Below are 21,365 nucleotides of genomic sequence, written 5' to 3' on the forward strand. Positions count from 1 at the left end.
CATCGTCCTCTCATAAATACCTTTAAACAAGCCAGCGCTGCCACTTCAGTGCTCCCCGAAGTCCCGCCTGGAAATCTGAGTGCGTTCCTGGAGTCAATTCATCCCTTTAAACGACCTATTAGCTGGAAATGTCCGGGTGAAGTCCAGGTCCACGAGCCCCCCCCCCCCCCCGGTGCTGGCTCCCCCCCCCCCGGTGCTGGCTCCGCACTCTGCCCGGTCCTCCAGGAGCACTTGGAGTTGTCCCTGATTCCCACTGCAGCTCGTTAGCCGGCGTCGTTAGCCGGCGTCGTTAGCTCTGCGACGAGAGCACCAGAAACACCCCGGCGTCAGTGCTCAGTGTGTTCGGGTGATTGTAATAGTCAGGAAGAGCCTGGTTAGTGCTTTACTTTCGCCGCGTTTGTGCACATTGGTGGATTTTGAGGCCGTGTTGCGGCGTTAGCGAGTGCGTCTGGTCAAATGGGGTAAACCAGTATTTGCCTTTAACCTCTTAACTCCCGGCTGAACCGAGAGGATCTTTTTCCTCACGTCAGCAGATTTTTTTTCCATCATATTTTTGTTGGGTATTCAAAGGGGCTGGAAGCAAGTTCGCCATTTTATACTCACTACTGCCTCCTCAGGCCATATGTGTAACTGCACCTTCTATATTAAGCTCGTGCATGACGGCAATTCGGGCCGAAGCGACACATTTTTGAGTGACCGTACAGGATTTTAAAGGCAGTTGTGGTGAACAGGTCTGAGCTCATTCTACACATTAGGACATGGAGGAACATGTAGGGGGAGGAAAATACATAATTTTAACATTTTTAAACTCCTTATAGTCCCTTTCAACTCGTTTTTGTCACATTTTTGTCATTTTTTTGTCACATTTCCATCATTGTTTTCGTCTCAGTTTTGTCACTATTTTCACAGCTTTTTTCCAGAAGCTTTTGGATTGGGGTAAAGCCAAACTGGAGAAAATGTGCTCGGTTCAGGTGGGAGTTAAGGGGTTAAACCAGGTCATGATGTTCCATCGTCAAAAACACATCAGCAACACTCTGGATAACGAGGAAATGAGGCCCTATGTCAGACATCCTGAAACATCACTTCAACCCACGGATCTGCCTCAAATAAAGTCTCAAAAACATCTTGCAAATCCTGCAAAATGTCATTATGCGTGATATGTCCATGTAAATATTGTGTATTGTATGTTAAAGGGACTATGTGGAGTTTAAACATGTTAAAATGATGTATTTCCCTCCCCCTAAATGTTCCTCCATGTCCTAATGTGTAGAATGAGCTCAGACCTGTTCACCACAACTGCCTCTGAAATCCTGCACTGCCACTCAGAAACACGAGCTTAATATAGAAGCTGCAGTTACACGTAAGACCTGAGGTGGCAGTAGTGAGTATAAAATGGCTAACTTGCATCTAACCCCTTTAACATGGCAGTAAGATGAAACTGTAAATGCATTTTCTTGCGTGGGATCCATTAGTTACCAGTCGTTTTACAGGCATTTGGATAAAGCTTCTTTCATGTGGAAGGGCATCTCCTTGTTTTCTAACCTCTGACTCTAGTTAGGGTGTAGTGTGTTTTCTCCTCATGTGTGTCAGAGTGTTGGAGCCGGGTGGATGTTCTTCTTTTCGTTCCCTGCTGATAACCTGCCGTCTCCGTGTTTGCCTGGGAGTGAGCGTTTCACAAGTCCAAACACTTTATGTCCCTCTGGCTGATAAGGAACAAGAGGAAGATCCATCAAGATAACGGCGCCTTAATGACTGCAGTAAAATCATCTTCTCCAACCGGGCTCTCCTTTCCACACGTCCACACCAGCTCGTCTGCTGCTTCTCACAGGGAGGTTTTACAGCCTTTCCAGCCGAATAAACTCCACTCAAATCTTGAAACTAACTAACTAATGTTGTATTCAGCTCGTATCTGGATCACTCTGATCATCTCCCAGTTTGCAAATTCAAGCAGCATTTCCACATTTTTCCTGATCAGAGGTTGGGAATTTACCAGCTCCTTTCCTCCAGGTGGCGCCGTAGAGCTACACTGTAAAGACAGAGCATGTTCGCTGTCGTGTGTCTAAGGCTACGGATTTATACATACGCGGAAAAAGTACTTATTATTTCAGCAACTTTCTCTGGAAACACAGAGCCGGCTCAGGGAATGTGTGTCTAGATTTTCTTTTGTTTCCCGCTTTCAGTTCTTGTATTTTTGTTTTTTTTAGAACCTAAACTTTTTTCCTGTTTAACGATACAAAGGTTTAGGTTCTCCTTGTATCGAAAAAATTAAAGTATTGAAAGCAGGAACCGGAACCTATTTTTCCTCATTTTTAAAACAAAAATATGCCCAATAATTAACCAATTTTCAACATTTTTTCATATTTTTAACCCATTTTTTCCCTCTTTTGCACAAATCCCCCCCCCCCCCAGTTTAACTCCATTGGAGATGACCCCAATATTGTAGATTTGATTCACACATTATTGTTCTGTTTTCTGGTTCTGGATGACAAATATGTTTGTATATCAACAAAGGATCGAAAAACAAATATCGTTAAAGGAACCGGCCTCCGTTCTTACTGAGATATGTTCTTACCTGAGCTTAGACGAGTTGATCCGTACCTGTCTGGTCTTTGTGCCTGTGGAAGAGCGTGGAAGCTTCTAACTTCACCCCATGTGGAGCTGCAGAAATATGCTGGGAGAGGCCAAATGCTAACTACACCTTTGGTCGTTTTGCGTGACTGAGGGCACGCAGTTTTTCCAGACTGAGATATGTTCTTACCTGAGCTTAGACGAGCTGATGCCCAGCCTTATGTGCGTCCACATGGATTGGTCTGTGAAAACGCCGCGATTCATCCACCAGGCCTGTGTGAGGCGCTGTGGCAAAGAAAACAGAGCAAGACTACAGGAAAGTAAACAGTAACGGATTCATGATCTACAGAAGAGACGAGGAGGTGGATTTATTCTTCAGACGTCACGAGAGTCGGGACTAAACCAGGAATAGATTAGCGATAACAAACATCACACTGACGCTGTGATGATTTAGTAAAAGCTGCAGAGACGCCGTGACAATGGAGCCACGTGAACGGCGTTTTGAGGTCTTTCCACTCTGGGTCCCAGTTTGAAAATGTTCCACAAAAAACAGTTTCATGTAGATAAAACACTGGAATGATAGAATGTTTTTTTATTTAGTCCTGAGCTTGACTTCATGTGGACGGGGCCTAGTTATAGCAAATTTTCTTCAAACCAGGAAGTCAGAGGGTTAGTGCTAGACCGTCTGCTCGGGGGGGACGGTCTGCTGTGATTTCGTACAGATCTATGAGTTGCTTTGTCTAAAAATACAAATAATCCTCATCCTAACCCTAAAGTTAACCATTTCCCTGGCCCGAACCGTAACCTCTTAACTCCAGCCTGAACATGTTTTCTCCAAATTCTCCAAATCTAAAAGCTTCTTCAAAACAGAGGCAAAAAACGAGAAGAAAATGAGGATGTAAACGCAACAAAAAAAAGCTAAAAAAGTGACAGAAAGAAGCGACAAAAATGACAAAAACTCATCAAAAAAGACAAAAATCCAGCAAAAAAAATAGACAAAAATCCAGCAAAAAAAGACAAAAATCCAGCAAAAAAAGACAAAAATCCATCAAAAAAGACAAAAATCCAGCAAAAAAAGACAAAAATCCAGCAAAAAAGTGACAAAAATCCATCAAAAAAAAAGACAAAAATCCATCAAAAAAAAAGACAAAAATCCATCAAAAAAAAGACAAAAATCCATCAAAAAAAAAGACAAAAATCCAGCAAAAAAAAGACAAAAATCCATAAAAAAAAGACAAAAATCCAGAAAAAAAGACAAAAATCCAGCAAAAAAAAAGACAAAAATCCAGCAAAAAAAGACAAAAATCCAGCAGAAAAAAGACAAAAATCCAGCAGAAAAAAAGACAAAAATCCAGCAAAAAAAAGACAAAAATCCAGCAAAAAAAAAGACAAAAATCCAGCAAAAAAAAGACAAAAATCCAGCAGAAAAAAAAGACAAAAATCCATCAAAAAAAGACAAAAATCCAGCAAAAAAAAAGACAAAAATCCAGCAAAAAAAAGACAAAAATCCAGCAGAAAAAAGACAAAAATCCAGCAAAAAAAGACAAAAATCCAGCAGAAAAAAAAGACAAAAATCAAGCAAAAAAGTGACAAAAATCAAGCAAAAAAGACAAAAATCCAGCAAAAAAGTGACAAAAATCCAGCAGAAAAAAAGACAAAAATTCAGCAAAAAAAAGACAAAAATCCAGAAAAAAAAAAAAAAAAATTCAGCAAAAAAAAGACAAAAATCCAGCAAAAAAAGACAAAAATCCATCAAAAAAAGACTAAAATCCAGCAAAAAAAGACAAAAATCCAGCAAAAAAAAAGACAAAAATCCAGCAAAAAAAAGACAAAAATCCAGCAGAAAAAAGACAAAAATCCAGCAAAAAAAGACAAAAATCCAGCAGAAAAAAAAGACAAAAATCAAGCAAAAAAGTGACAAAAATCCATCAAAAAAGACAAAAATCCAGCAAAAAAGTGACAAAAATCCAGCAGAAAAAAAGACAAAAATTCAGCAAAAAAAAAGACAAAAATCCAGAAAAAAAAAAAAAAAAATTCAGCAAAAAAAAGACAAAAATCCAGCAAAAAAGTGACGAAAATCCAGCAGAAAAAAAGACAAAAATCCAACAAAAAAAAGACAAAAATCCAACAAAAAAAAGACAAAAATCCAACAAAAAAAGACAAAAATCCAGCAAAAAAGTGACGAAAATCCAGCAGAAAAAAAGACAAAAATCTAGCAAAAAAAAGACAAAAATCCAGCAAAAAAAAGACAAAAATCCAGCAGAAAAGTGACGAAAATCCAGCAGAAAAAAAGATAAAAATCTAGCAAAAAAAAGACAAAAATCTAGCAAAAAAAAGACAAAAATCCAGCAAAAAAGTGACAAAAATCCATCAAAAAAAGACAAAAATCCAGCAGAAAAAAAAGACAAAAATCCAGCAAAAAAGTGACAAAAATCCATCAAAAAAAGACAAAAATCCAGCAAAAAAAAAGACAAAAATCCAGCAAAAAAAAGACAAAAATCCAGCAAAAAAGTGACAAAAATCCATCAAAAAAAGACAAAAATCCAGCAAAAAAGTGACAAAAATCCATCAAAAAAAGACAAAAATCCATCAAAAAAAAGACAAAAATCCATCAAAAAAAAGACAAAAATCCAGCAAAAAAGTGACAAAAATCCAGCAGAAAAAAGACAAAAATCCAACAAAAAAAAGACAAAAATCCAACAAAAAAAGACAAAAATCCAACAAAAAAAAGACAAAAATCCAACAAAAAAAAAGACAAAAATCCATCAAAAAAAGACAAAAATCCAGCAAAAAAAAGACAAAAATCTAGCAAAAAAAAGACAAAAATCCAGCAAAAAAGTGACAAAAATCCATCAAAAAAAGACAAAAATCCAGCAGAAAAAAAAGTCAAAAATCCAGCAAAAAAGTGACAAAAATCCAGCAAAAAAGACAAAAATCCAGCAAAAAAAAGACAAAAATCAAGCAAAAAAAAAGACAAAAATCCAACAAAAAAAGACAAAAATCCAGCAGAAAAAAAGACAAAAATCCAACAAAAAAAAGACAAAAATCCAGCAGAAAAAAAGTCAAAAATCCAGCAAAAAAGTGACAAAAATCCAGCAAAAAAAGACAAAAATCCAGCAAAAAAAAGACAAAAATCAAGCAAAAAAAAAGACAAAAATCCAACAAAAAAAGACAAAAATCCAGCAGAAAAAAAGACAAAAATCCAGCAAAAAAAAGACAAAAATCAAGCAAAAAAAAAGACAAAAATCCAACAAAAAAAGACAAAAATCCAGCAGAAAAAAAGTCAAAAATCCAGCAAAAAAAGACAAAAATCCAGCAAAAAAAGACAAAAATCCAACAAAAAAAAGACAAAAATCAAGCAGAAAAAAAGACAAAAATCCAACAAAAAAAGACAAAAATCCAGCAGAAAAAAAGACAAAAATCCAACAAAAAAAAGACAAAAATCCATCAGAAAAAAAAGACAAAAATCCAGCAAAAAAGTGACAAAAATCCAACAAAAAAAAGACAAAAATCCAGCAGAAAAAAGACAAAAATCCAACAAAAAAAGACAAAAATCCAGCCAAAAAAAGACAAAAATCTAGCAAAAAAAACACAAAAATCCAGCAAAAAAAAAGACAAAAATCCAGCAAAAAAGTGAAAAAAATCCATCAAAAAAAGACAAAAATCCAGCAGAAAAAAAAGACAAAAATCCAGCAAAAAAAGACAAAAATCCATCAAAAAAAGACTAAAATCCAGCAAAAAAAAAGACAAAAATCCAGCAAAAAAAAGACAAAAATCCAGCAGAAAAAAAGACAAAAATCCAACAAAAAAAAGACAAAAATCCAGCAGAAAAAAAGACAAAAATCCAGCAAAAAAAGTGACAAAAATCCAACAAAAAAAAGACAAAAATCCAACAAAAAAAAGACAAAAATCCAACAAAAAAAAAGACAAAAATCCAGCAAAAAAAAGACAAAAATCCAGCAAAAAAGTGACAAAAATCCAACAAAAAAAAGACAAAAATCCAGCAAAAAAAAAGACAAAAATCCAACAAAAAAAAGACAAAAATCCAACAAAAAAAGACAAAAATCCAACAAAAAAAGACAAAAATCCATCAAAAAAAGACAAAAATCCAGCAAAAAAAAGACAAAAATCCATCAAAAAAAGACAAAAATCCAGCAGAAAAAAAGACAAAAATCCATCAAAAAAAAGACAAATATCCATCAAAAAAAAGACAAAAATCCAGCAAAAAAGTGACAAAAATCCAGCAGAAAAAAAGACAAAAATCCAACAAAAAAAAGACAAAAATCCAACAAAAAAAAGACAAAAATCCAGCAGAAAAAAAGACAAAAATCCAACAAAAAAAAGACAAAAATCCAGCAAAAAAAAGACAAAAATCCAGCAAAAAAAAGACAAAAATCCAGCAAAAAAGTGACAAAAATCCAGCAGAAAAAAAGACAAAAATCCAACAAAAAAAAGACAAAAATCCAACAAAAATAAGACAAAAATCCAACAAAAAAAAGACAAAAATCCAGCAGAAAAAAAGACAAAAATCCAGCAAAAAAAAGACAAAAATCCAGCAAAAAAAAGACAAAAATCCAGCAAAAAAAAGACAAAAATCCAGCAAAAAAGTGACAAAAATCCAGCAGAAAAAAAGACAAAAATCCAACAAAAAAAGACAAAAATCCATCAAAAAAAAAGACAAAAATCCATCAAAAAAAAAGACAAAAATCCATCAAAAAAAAGACAAAAATCCATCAAAAAAAAAGACAAAAATCCAGCAAAAAAAAGACAAAAATCCATAAAAAAAAGACAAAAATCCAGAAAAAAAGACAAAAATCCAGCAAAAAAAAAGACAAAAATCCAGCAAAAAAAGACAAAAATCCAGCAGAAAAAAGACAAAAATCCAGCAGAAAAAAAGACAAAAATCCAGCAAAAAAAAGACAAAAATCCAGCAAAAAAAAAGACAAAAATCCAGCAAAAAAAAGACAAAAATCCAGCAGAAAAAAAAGACAAAAATCCATCAAAAAAAGACAAAAATCCAGCAAAAAAAAAGACAAAAATCCAGCAAAAAAAAGACAAAAATCCAGCAGAAAAAAGACAAAAATCCAGCAAAAAAAGACAAAAATCCAGCAGAAAAAAAAGACAAAAATCAAGCAAAAAAGTGACAAAAATCCATCAAAAAAGACAAAAATCCAGCAAAAAAGTGACAAAAATCCAGCAGAAAAAAAGACAAAAATTCAGCAAAAAAAAGACAAAAATCCAGAAAAAAAAAAAAAAAAAATTCAGCAAAAAAAAGACAAAAATCCAGCAAAAAAAGACAAAAATCCATCAAAAAAAGACTAAAATCCAGCAAAAAAAGACAAAAATCCAGCAAAAAAAAAGACAAAAATCCAGCAAAAAAAAGACAAAAATCCAGCAGAAAAAAGACAAAAATCCAGCAAAAAAAGACAAAAATCCAGCAGAAAAAAAAGACAAAAATCAAGCAAAAAAGTGACAAAAATCCATCAAAAAAGACAAAAATCCAGCAAAAAAGTGACAAAAATCCAGCAGAAAAAAAGACAAAAATTCAGCAAAAAAAAAGACAAAAATCCAGAAAAAAAAAAAAAAAAAATCAGCAAAAAAAAGACAAAAATCCAGCAAAAAAGTGACGAAAATCCAGCAGAAAAAAAGACAAAAATCCAACAAAAAAAAGACAAAAATCCAACAAAAAAAAGACAAAAATCCAACAAAAAAAGACAAAAATCCAGCAAAAAAGTGACGAAAATCCAGCAGAAAAAAAGACAAAAATCTAGCAAAAAAAAGACAAAAATCCAGCAAAAAAAAGACAAAAATCCAGCAGAAAAGTGACGAAAATCCAGCAGAAAAAAAGATAAAAATCTAGCAAAAAAAAGACAAAAATCTAGCAAAAAAAAGACAAAAATCCAGCAAAAAAGTGACAAAAATCCATCAAAAAAAGACAAAAATCCAGCAGAAAAAAAAGACAAAAATCCAGCAAAAAAGTGACAAAAATCCATCAAAAAAAGACAAAAATCCAGCAAAAAAAAAGACAAAAATCCAGCAAAAAAAAGACAAAAATCCAGCAAAAAAGTGACAAAAATCCATCAAAAAAAGACAAAAATCCAGCAAAAAAGTGACAAAAATCCATCAAAAAAAGACAAAAATCCATCAAAAAAAAGACAAAAATCCATCAAAAAAAAGACAAAAATCCAGCAAAAAAGTGACAAAAATCCAGCAGAAAAAAGACAAAAATCCAACAAAAAAAAGACAAAAATCCAACAAAAAAAGACAAAAATCCAACAAAAAAAAGACAAAAATCCAACAAAAAAAAAGACAAAAATCCATCAAAAAAAGACAAAAATCCAGCAAAAAAAAGACAAAAATCTAGCAAAAAAAAGACAAAAATCCAGCAAAAAAGTGACAAAAATCCATCAAAAAAAGACAAAAATCCAGCAGAAAAAAAAGTCAAAAATCCAGCAAAAAAGTGACAAAAATCCAGCAAAAAAGACAAAAATCCAGCAAAAAAAAGACAAAAATCAAGCAAAAAAAAAGACAAAAATCCAACAAAAAAAGACAAAAATCCAGCAGAAAAAAAGACAAAAATCCAACAAAAAAAAGACAAAAATCCAGCAGAAAAAAAGTCAAAAATCCAGCAAAAAAGTGACAAAAATCCAGCAAAAAAAGACAAAAATCCAGCAAAAAAAAGACAAAAATCAAGCAAAAAAAAAGACAAAAATCCAACAAAAAAAGACAAAAATCCAGCAGAAAAAAAGACAAAAATCCAGCAAAAAAAAGACAAAAATCAAGCAAAAAAAAAGACAAAAATCCAACAAAAAAAGACAAAAATCCAGCAGAAAAAAAGTCAAAAATCCAGCAAAAAAAGACAAAAATCCAGCAAAAAAAGACAAAAATCCAACAAAAAAAAGACAAAAATCAAGCAGAAAAAAAGACAAAAATCCAACAAAAAAAGACAAAAATCCAGCAGAAAAAAAGACAAAAATCCAACAAAAAAAAGACAAAAATCCATCAGAAAAAAAAGACAAAAATCCAGCAAAAAAGTGACAAAAATCCAACAAAAAAAAGACAAAAATCCAGCAGAAAAAAGACAAAAATCCAACAAAAAAAGACAAAAATCCAGCCAAAAAAAGACAAAAATCTAGCAAAAAAAACACAAAAATCCAGCAAAAAAAAAGACAAAAATCCAGCAAAAAAGTGAAAAAAATCCATCAAAAAAAGACAAAAATCCAGCAGAAAAAAAAGACAAAAATCCAGCAAAAAAAGACAAAAATCCATCAAAAAAAGACTAAAATCCAGCAAAAAAAAAGACAAAAATCCAGCAAAAAAAAGACAAAAATCCAGCAGAAAAAAAGACAAAAATCCAACAAAAAAAAGACAAAAATCCAGCAGAAAAAAAGACAAAAATCCAGCAAAAAAAGTGACAAAAATCCAACAAAAAAAAGACAAAAATCCAACAAAAAAAAGACAAAAATCCAACAAAAAAAAAGACAAAAATCCAGCAAAAAAAAGACAAAAATCCAGCAAAAAAGTGACAAAAATCCAACAAAAAAAAGACAAAAATCCAGCAAAAAAAAAGACAAAAATCCAACAAAAAAAAGACAAAAATCCAACAAAAAAAGACAAAAATCCAACAAAAAAAGACAAAAATCCATCAAAAAAAGACAAAAATCCAGCAAAAAAAAGACAAAAATCCATCAAAAAAAGACAAAAATCCAGCAGAAAAAAAGACAAAAATCCATCAAAAAAAAGACAAATATCCATCAAAAAAAAGACAAAAATCCAGCAAAAAAGTGACAAAAATCCAGCAGAAAAAAAGACAAAAATCCAACAAAAAAAAGACAAAAATCCAACAAAAAAAAGACAAAAATCCAGCAGAAAAAAAGACAAAAATCCAACAAAAAAAAGACAAAAATCCAGCAAAAAAAAGACAAAAATCCAGCAAAAAAAAGACAAAAATCCAGCAAAAAAGTGACAAAAATCCAGCAGAAAAAAAGACAAAAATCCAACAAAAAAAAGACAAAAATCCAACAAAAATAAGACAAAAATCCAACAAAAAAAAGACAAAAATCCAGCAGAAAAAAAGACAAAAATCCAGCAAAAAAAAGACAAAAATCCAGCAAAAAAAAGACAAAAATCCAGCAAAAAAAAGACAAAAATCCAGCAAAAAAGTGACAAAAATCCAGCAGAAAAAAAGACAAAAATCCAACAAAAAAAGACAAAAATCCAACAAAAAAAAGACAAAAATCCAACAAAAAAAAGACAAAAATCCAGCAGAAAAAAAGACAAAAATCCAACAAAAAAAAGACAAAAATCCAGCTAAAAAAAGACAAAAATCCAGCAAAAAAAAGACAAAAATCCAGCAGAAAAGTGACAAAAATCCAGCAGAAAAAAAAGACAAAAATCCAACAAAAAAAAGACAAAAATCCAGCAAAAAAAAGACAAAAATCCAGCAAAAAAGTGACAAAAATCCAGCAGAAAAAAAGACAAAAATCCATCAAAAAAAGACAAAAATCCAGCAAAAAAAGACAAAAATCCAGCAAAAAAAAGTGACAGCAGAGCAGCATCAAAGTAATAAAAAAGTGACAAAAACACATAAGGGAAACAAAAGTGAGGACAATGGCAAAGAGGAGAGAATGCATTTGGTTTTGGCGGGTGGTAAGAGGTTGATTTGTGTCATTATATCTCATGTTTTCACAGCAGACTGTCCCTCCGGAGCAGACGATCCAGCACTAACCAAGTCAGAGGCTAAATTAGCACAGCGCTAGCATAGCTTAGCATCCGCCCTGTTCACGTCTCAGCTCTTTCTCGCTACGAACTCCGGCTTCTGTTATCGATTATATTTAGGAAACAACTGAGATTCTTTTTTTGTGCTTTGTTGTGCAAACTTGCAGCAGAAACATGAGATCAGCTCCAGGCCTGACCCAGTAAAACCTCCCCCTGTCCCGGGTCAAGGGCGTGAGTCTTTATCAGTCACTATCGCGCCGCCATCTTATCTTCACTGCAGTGTTTTCTGTGGCACTAAAACCTAAATCCAGAGCAGTTTCATTTAACGACTAATGGGTTTACAATAACAAGCGGTCTTTAGTTCGTCCACGTGAGGCTTGAGGCACGTCTGCCCCATCTTTGTGTCGCTCTTGAGTCACTTTTGTTGCTTTTTTGTCACATTTTGTTGCCTTTTCATCGATGTTTTGTCGTTTTGTTCAAGAAGCTTTCAGATTTGGGTAAAGCCAAACTGGAAAATGTGCTCGGTTCAGGTGGGGGTTAGAACTCTAGACCGGACATCGCGCTCCTTGCTGTGGCAAACATGGCGGCCATCTTTCGACTGGCCGGCGAGGCTAACCCCTATAGCAACCAATGCAAAACCAGGAGCGGATTTTTTTGTGACAAACATTGTGATTCCAAATAACTTCACTGATGTTCCTGCTCTGCTTCAGCCTCACGTTCTGTTCCTCGTTTACATCCAGAGAGCGTGAAAATGAACAGACCGCTCCTCCTCACTCCTCCCGTCTGCCATAATGAAACAGACTCCTCCTCCTCCTCCTCCTGCTGTGACGGAGACTGTTCCTAAAAGGGGAATGAGGGCGGGATCTTCACTGCAGACTCGGCCCTTCCTAAAATGTTTCTTACGAAAACCAGCATTATCACAGGAGCAATGTCTCGCTGTAGGAACTTTAGGAACATTAGAAACCGGGCTGTAAAGTTTAACGTGTCTAAAGTTCAATGCTTTCTAATGGGAGACTAGCGGTGATGTGTTCTTCCTTTAAGATAAGATAAGATAAGCCTTTATTGATCTCAGGGTGTGCAAATAGGCTGGAAATGTGAAAAAAAAAGTAAATAGTGGTATCTTATATGACTACCAAGGACTGTAACAAAAAATGTTGTAGTCAGTATTAGCAGTGCAGGTTTACATCAGTACAAGCGGTTGGTGAGTGATGTAAATACAGGGGTCTTTGCACTGTCCGTGTCCGGTGTCCCGAGAGAAAGAGAATACAGACCACCGGCGGTCCCGCTGTGGTCTGCACTTGTCTTCACCCCGACTCCCCCACAAGCCCTTTCCTTTGCCCTCACACTAAAGTCTCTGCTATAGTCTGCGTTTGGAAACATGAGATCGTGTTAAAAAATACCAATGTTAAAGGGATGTTTCAGGATGTTTGACATAGGGCCTCTGTTACGGCCCCAGGCCTCCAGGTTCCCTCCTTTTTGCATATTTTTGTTTGTGTGGCCTAAACCTGTTCCCCCCCCCCCCCCCCATGTAAATTTGCTGCTGTGGTCCTGGGCTGTGATTGGTGGAGCGCATTGGGGCCCTGGCTGCTGATTGGGGGGAGCAGTTCTACACCTGGAGAGCTCGTTAAAGCCACCTGTGCCACGCCTATAAAAGGACTCCACCGGGCTCATGCGGGGCGGCTGGTCTCTGTGTGACCAGGATGCCATTTTGTGTTCTGTGTCTCTTCGTTGTTAACTTTTGTGTTCAGAGACACTCGTTCTGTGTGTTGTGTTTAGTTTGTCACTTCTTGGGATGTTCACTATAAAGTAGTGACGTGGAATCAAGTGACTTTGTTTGGTTTTGTTAGGCCTGATTTGGCCTGTTTAGTTTGACTAGCTTTGTTTTGGTTTAACCTTTTTGTAAACACTGTAAATAGCCTTTGTTTGGTTATTTTTGTCACTCCTTCGTTTACCTTTTACACTCCTTTTATTAAATTACAACTTTATTTTACCATTTGACATCTTGGTTTTTGTTACGTCCTATACCTAGCAGAGCCGGGTCGCAACAGCCTCATTTCCTCGTTATCCAGAGTGTTGCTGATTTATGGAGATATATATATTTTTTTGTAATTCATGCAGTTCTTATGTTTGAAGAGTTTTGTGGTGCTAGGCTAGTGCAAGGCTAGTGCATGTCTATGGTATCAGCTAGCCTATCTGTTAGTCTGGTGTTATCAGTGATTTGCCTCAGGTGCTCTGTGGAGCGGGTCACACTGTTTTTAATGCAGGCTAGCTGATACCATAGACATGCACTAGCCTTGCATTAGCCTAGCGCCACGAAACTCTTCAAACATAAGAACTGCATGAATTACAAAAAAAAATATCTCCAAAAACCAGCAACACTCTGGATAACGAGGAAATGAGGCCCTGTGTCAAACATCCTGAAACATCCCTTTAAGGCCAAAGCACTGTCACTAAAGCTTTAAACTACATCTATACAGCTCTTGATAAGGATGTTGTTGCTCAGTGTGTGTGGGTGGAGGCAGTGCTGTCCTGCTGTCTGTAGCTAATGGAGCTCGCACAGGCCAAAGCCACAGCGCCTCCACAAGCAGCAGCTCTGTGGACTCCAGAGAGGGTGAGGCGGACAGGCATCATTACCCCGTCACTGTGTTTTCTTTCTCTTACATCCATTTCCCTTCTCCCCCGCCTCCATAGTGTCCATGCTGCTGTAATGTTCATATGTGCACATGTGTTAGATTAAAGTAACACATGGGAGTATTACCGTGTCACGTGTTGATGAGTGTCACTGTCGGTGGTCGTGGGTAAAGCAGCTCCTAAGGAAATGATTTTCAGTTGAACACCCAGCAGTGTTGTCTTCGGCGGCCATGTTGGTTTGAGTGTTCTCGACATATTGTGTGAGTGGCTCCTCGATCAAACCCTGATCATGAACATCTAAAAGAACCACAGGTTGAATAAAGTCTGTCCTCTCGCAGCCGAACACACTTTTCTCTGTGACATCATCGTGAGGTAAGAGAAAAGAACAGGCGTGTCCAGAGCAGGTTAGAAAGAGCTCCATCTTCACAACTTCCAGTGCAAACATGACGTCTGTGCGGACGAGAGCTGGATTCAGGAGGATTCAGGAGGATTCAGGAGGATTGAGGAGGATTGAGGAGGATTCAGGAGGATTCAGGAGGATTGAGGAGGATTGAGGAGGATTCAGGAGGGTTCAGGAGGATTCAAGAGGATTGAGGAGGATTCAGGAGGATTCAGGAGGATTCAGGAGGATTCAGGAGGATTCAGGAGGATTCAGGAGGATTCAGGAGGATTCAGGAGGATTCAGGAGGATTCAGGAGGGTTCAGGAGGATTACTGAGAACGGCCTGAATGAAGCCAACAAACACTCTGAGGATGTTTTTAAGGGAATAGTATCTACATGGCTAAAAGCTCCAAAAAACATAATATAGGACCTTTAAATCTGAACCGAGGGAATTTTGTCCAGTTCCGCTTTACCCAAATCCAAAAGGTTCCTGACTGGAGAGCAACTGTACAGTCATTTGAAAGTGATCAGAACTTTTTCGTCAGGTCGTCACCGCGTTTTTGTCATTTTTAAAGCGTTTTTTACGTGTTTTTCTCTCGTTTTTCTGCTTTTTCATCGCTTTTGTGTCATGTTTTCATCACGTTTATGTCACATTTTTGTTGCTTTTTTCCCCCCAGCTCTTAGATTTGGGTAAAGCCAGCTGCAGACTGTGCTGGGTTGATGTGGGGGTTCAGAGGTGGTTGTCTGTGAGTGTTTATAGGCCGCGCCGCTCGTATTGATACAGATGTATTGGACATTAAGTGTCTCCGTTCGTCTGGTCGGCGCCTGAAGCCAAAACAAACACATCAGCAGCAAAAACCTTCCTTCTTCTTGGCAGGAACAAGTACAAGCGCAGTTTCAGATCACGCGTGATTTAAGTGTGTGTTTATGGTTGAATTATAGCAGACCCGGACATGAACACAGGCCCAGAAGCCATTACTGTGAAGGAATATCAACACGGCAAAAGCTGCGAACGTGTGAGGAGGAAAACCAGGACTTTTAGGTTCGAGCCTCCAAACAGATCATGGTGGATCTCAGTTAACAGTCGACCTCACTGTGGAGCTGAGGGTCTGAAACAGGGGCAGGAAAGTTTGCATCATCTTTGTCAAACATCGTATAAAATGTTGTATATTCCTTACACTATGCTCAGTGCACTATGCTACGCTATGCTAGTTCCTCTAACCTGAAGCTGTGAGCGCCAGTACTTCCTGTCTGTTTTCTTTTCCTGGAATAATAATCAATATTTTCTAAAGATTTTGTTGTGGGCGGTGAGTTCCTGGTAGATGATCATTTACTGTGTGTTCAAATCTTTATGTAACAAGTTCAGATCGGAGACAACTGTGATCATAAAGGGTTGATAGTTTGTCTTGAAGCTAAAGGCTAACATGCTAGAAAAATAATAATAATAAAAGGCACTATTTCAAATTTTATAATGCATGAAATTAATGTTAGCCTTTAGCTTCAAGACAAACTCACTGATCAAACAGGAAGTACTAGCGCCCACAACTTCAGCTCAGAGGAACTAGCGTAGCCACATTGTGCAACAAGCCAATTAATCACAGTTAATTGCATTTTAATTGAAAACCTAAAACATTTTTATGCAGCACAGCCGTCTGTCGTCCCATCAGGATGTTTTTAAAACTAAACTGAGTCCCCGACGGGACGGATGTACCAGAAACACGCTAAGTGAAAGGTCCCGGGTCGGGAGTTCCGGCTTGGGGGGGAATCGGTCCCGCTTTTAAGCCCCAGCAATCATGGTTGGTTCGCTTCCCATTTGTGCTGCGACCCGCCTCCGCCCCGTCTCCACCTCTCCCGTCCACGGCTTCTCCTGCTGCATCTTCACGGGTCTCCTGTACCAGCACCAGTGTCCAGGCTCCGGGGGAAACATCCCAACTACAAGCTGTTCATCCACACTGACTTTCATCCACACTGACGTTCATCCACACTGACGTTCATCCACACTGACTTTCATCCACACTGACTTTCATCCACACTGACGTTCATCCACACTGACTTTCATCCACACTGACTTTCATCCACACTGACTTTCATCCACACTGACTTTCATCCACACTGACTTTCATCCACACTGACTTTCATCCACACTGACTTTCATCCACACTGACTTTCATCCACACTGACTTTCATCCACACTGACTTTCATCCACTCTGACTTTCATCCACACTGACTTTCATCTACACTGACTTTCATCCACACTGACTTTCATCTACACTGACTTTCATCCACACTGACTTTCATCCACACTGACTTTCATCCACACTGACTTTCATCCACACTGACTTTCATCCACTCTGACTTTCATCTACACTGACTTTCATCCACACTGACTTTCATCCACACTGACTTTCATCCACACTGACTTTCATCCACACTGACTTTCATCCACACTGACTTTCATCCACACTGACTTTCATCCACACTGACTTTCATCCACACTGACTTTCATCCACTCTGACTTTCATCCACACTGACTTTCATCTACACTGACTTTCATCCACACTGACTTTCATCCACACTGACTTTCATCCACACTGACTTTCATCCACACTGACTTTCATCCACACTGACTTTCATCCACACTGACTTTCATCCACACTGACTTTCATCCACACTGACTTTCATCCACACTGACTTTCATCCACACTGACTTTCATCCACTCTGACTTTCATCCACACTGACTTTCATCTACACTGACTTTCATCCACACTGACTTTCATCTACACTGACTTTCATCCACACTGACTTTCATCCACACTGACTTTCATCCACACTGACTTTCATCCACACTGACTTTCATCTACACTGACTTTCATCCACACTGACTTTCATCCACTCTGACTTTCATCTACACTGACTTTCATCCACTCTGACTTTCATCTACACTGACTTTCATCTACACTGACTTTCATCCACACTGACTTTCATCCACACTGACTTTCATCCACTCTGACTTTCATCTACACTGACTTTCATCCACACTGACTTTCATCCACACTGACTTTCATCCACTCTGACTTTCATCCACACTGACTTTCATCCACACTGACTTTCATCTACACTGACTTTCATCCACACTGACTTTCATCCACTCTGACTTTCATCCACACTGACTTTCATCTACACTGACTTTCATCTACACTGACTTTCATCCACACTGACTTTCATCTACACTGACTTTCATCCACACTGACTTTCATCCACACTGACTTTCATCCACTCTGACTTTCATCCACACTGACTTTCATCCACACTGACTTTCATCCACACTGACTTTCATCCACACTGACTTTCATCTACACTGACTTTCATCCACTCTGACTTTCATCCACACTGACTTTCATCCACACTGACTTTCATCCACACTGACTTTCATCCACACTGACTTTCATCTACACTGACTTTCATCCACTCTGACTTTCATCCACACTGACTTTCATCCACACTGACTTTCATCCACACTGACTTTCATCCACACTGACTTTCATCCACACTGACTTTCATCCACACTGACTTTCATCTACACTGACTTTCATCCACTCTGACTTTCATCCACACTGACTTTCATCCACACTGACTTTCATCCACACTGACTTTCATCCACACTGACTTTCATCCACACTGACTTTCATCCACACTGACTTTCATCCACACTGACTTTCATCCACACTGACTTTCATCCACACTGACTTTCATCTACACTGACTTTCATCTACACTGACTTTCATCCACACTGACTTTCATCCACACTGACTTTCATCCACTCTGACTTTCATCCACACTGACTTTCATCCACACTGACTTTCACACATGTCACCGCCGGGTCTGATCTAATAAACCTGTCAGTAAATCTTCCTCATCGCCGCTTTTGTCTGTTTGAGTCTGGCCAGGTTCAAATAAAAACGCAGCAAAAGTGACAATGACGCAAAGAAACAAAATCTGTTAAATGAGTTTTGTTGGTCTTAGCTTTCAAATGGGGCGTTACTTGCCTTTTAGATTTGGGTAAATCTGAACTTAAGAGGTTTCTCGTTGTCTGTTCTCCCTGGTTTTGTCTTTTGTTGCCGTGTTTTCCTGGTTCGTTTCGGCGCATGTGTGAAACATCATGAGGAACTCAGATCATATGAACGTCACGTGTCTCTTAAATAATCTAAGAACTGTTTTGTGTTTTCCAGCTGGAGGCGGAGTTAGCCCTGTGTGAGCGGGAGGGGGCGGAGCTACAGGAGTACGCCAACCAGGTGCTGCAGCAGATCGCCGACCGCTGCCCCGACATCCTGGAGCAGGTGGTGAACGCCCTGGAGGACAGCAGCTGACCCGCCTCAGCTGACCCGCCTCAGCCGACCCGCCTCAGCCGACCCGCCGGCCGCTGACCCGCCTCAGCTGACCCGCCGGCAGCTGACCCGCCTCAGCTGACCCGCCTCAGCCGACCCGGCGGCAGCTGACCCGCCGGCAGATGACCCGCCAGCGCTTCACTCACGGACGCTGAAACTCGCCCTCCATGTTCTTCATCCGTCGCCGCTGAATGTCGTTCGTGCCGTTAGCGGAAAGTGAAGCTTGTTTTCACTGTAGATAAAGCATTTCTGCCCCCGTATGGCTTTAAAGGGATGTTTCAGGATGTTTGACACAGGGCCTCATTTCCTCGTTATCCAGAGTGTTGCTGATTTATGGAGATATGTTTTTTGTAATTCATGCAGTTCTTATATTTGAAGAGTTTCGTGGTGCTAGGCTAGTGCAAGGCTAGTGCGTGTCTATGGTATCAGCTAGCCTGCATTAAAAACAGTGTGACCCGCTCCACAGAGCACCTGAGGCAAATCACTGATAACACCAGACTAACCATATAAATGTCTGTGTCCATAGAATCATTTAAAAGACCTTATATTTGAGCAGCATCAGCTTCCTGGTTGTATAAGCTACGCGGTGGCGGAGTGATCTGCTAGAAAATAGTCCCTCAGAATGCGATCATTCATGTGATGCAGGTCAGTTATTTTCCAAACATGACTCTATGGACACAGACATGTATATGGTTAGTCTGGTGTTATCAGTGATTTGCCTCAGGTGCTCTGTGGAGCGGGTCACACTGTTTTTAATGCAGGCTAGCTGATACCATAGACATGCACTAGCCTTGCATTAGCCTAGCACCATGAGGCTCTTCAAATATAAGAACTGCTTGAATTACAAAAAAAACATCTCCATAAATCAGCAACACTCTGGATAACGAGGACATGAGGCCCTGTGTCAAACATCCTGAAACATCCCTTTAACGTCTCTCTGTTTTCTCAGTTTCGGTCTGAAAGAGACTCATCCATCCGTGTTACTACAGTGTTATTCGGGTCTTGTTTATTTTAACTGTTTCGTTTCATTCGCTGCTTTGTTTTGGGAGTGTTTTCTTCATGCAAAGCTCTGAAACATCAGGAGCGTTTTGCCACAGCTGGAATATTAGCCCCTTTAAGCAAATACTTTGATAAACAACCTAGATTTACCACAAACTAAATCAGTTAATATGGTAGTTTCATTTATAGACCATGATCTGTTCTTAACCATGAGGCAGTGGTTCCCAACTGGGGGGTCGGGGGTACGGCTGAGCACTGGTTAATGTCTGGTATGGGGGATAAAAGGTTTAGCTTCTGGTTTGCAAAAATAAAAGAGAAATCGAAAGCAGGAATGGAACAGAAAGTTTGTTATATTATGAAGTTTTGATGCTTTGTGTCTTCAAAATAAAAGAAAAAACGGGGGAAAGGAAAGAAATTGGAGAAAAATATGGAAAAATTGTAGAAAAATTGGGAAAAAGGTGGAAAAAATATGGGGAGAAAAAACATGATTTTTATTTTTTTTTAAAAAGGGGGGGAAAAAATCTGCCCCTTTGTATTTAAATGAAACCCCGCCTTAACTGAGCACATTTTCTCCAGTTCAGCTGAATCCTTAAAGGGACTATACAGAGTTTAAACATGTCAAAATGAAGTATTTTCCCAAAAGATTCTATTTCCCCCTGGTCGAAGCCACGCCCCCTCCTATGACGCAAGGCCGTCTGTATCTATAGGTCAGTATAATGCTTCATTTGAAAGCTAAGATCTAATCTCATCTAAGGGATCTTTATCCACTCACTGTCGTCACTTTTTTTCTCATTGCTTTTTTGTTTTCATCAGTTTTGCCACTTTTTTGTCACACTTACGACACACACTTTGTGTTTTCAAAATTTTTGTCACGTTTCTGTTGCTTTTTTTTGTCACTTTTTCATTGCTTTTTCTCATGTCTGTTGCACTTTTGTCGTATTTTTCTCCTCGTTTTCATCATAATTTTTGTCACCATTTTGACACTTGTTTCAAGATGCTTTTAGATTTGGGTAAAGCCAAACTGTGGAAGATGTGTCTTGTGCTTCGTGGCGTCGTAGACCTGCAGGCCCGACATCACCCAGTTACAATCACTGCTCTGTGGTCTGAGTTTAGTTATACTTTAATCACCTCTGTAGAGAACATGGGGCTAATATTAAGCTAATATTAAGGCTAATATTAAGGCTAATATTAAGGCTAATATTAAGGCTAATATTAAGGCTAATATTAGGCTAATATTAAGGCTAATATTAGCCTTAATATTAGCCTTAATATTAGCCTTAATATTAAGGCTAATATTAAGGCTAATATTAAGGCTAATATTAAGGCTACATGTGCGATGAGGGATTTTTAATTCATAACAGCGTTTAGGGAAATGTCCAGTTGTTTCACGGTTAACAATTTCATCCGTCTGTGTTTGAATCGTGTAAAGACATGTTGGTTTAGTTTTAATTGGTTAAAGGGATGTTTCAGGATGTTTGACATAGGGCCTCATGTCCTCGTTATCCAGAGTGTTGCTGATTTATGGAGATATTATTCTTGTAATTCATGCAGTTCTTATGTTTGAAGAGTTTCGTGGCGCTAGGCTAATGCAAGGCTAGTGCATTTCTATGGTATCAGCTAGCCTGCATTAAACACAGTGTGACCCGCTCCACAGAGCACCTGAGGCAAATCACTTACCATA

General features: G+C 38.0%; 1 protein-coding gene across 1 annotated transcript in view; it reads left to right on the plus strand.

Annotated features, from left to right (window-relative positions):
- The window catches only part of LOC306960088 (ELKS/Rab6-interacting/CAST family member 1-like), a gene marked incomplete at its 3' end in the record, with an annotated part of 300,396 nt that extends 281,729 nt beyond the window's left edge, over window positions 1-18,667 (plus strand). Inside the window, exon 20 of the mRNA XM_079552392.1 lies at window positions 18,530-18,667. Within this exon, the coding sequence (XP_079408518.1) occupies window positions 18,530-18,667 (138 nt within the window). The remainder of the gene's footprint in view (window positions 1-18,529) is intronic.
- Window positions 18,668-21,365: the final 2,698 nt, after the last annotated feature.

Source organism: Gobius niger (assembly GCF_951799975.1).
Source record: "Gobius niger genome assembly, chromosome: 2".
Taxonomy (NCBI): Eukaryota; Metazoa; Chordata; class Actinopteri; order Gobiiformes; family Gobiidae; genus Gobius; species Gobius niger.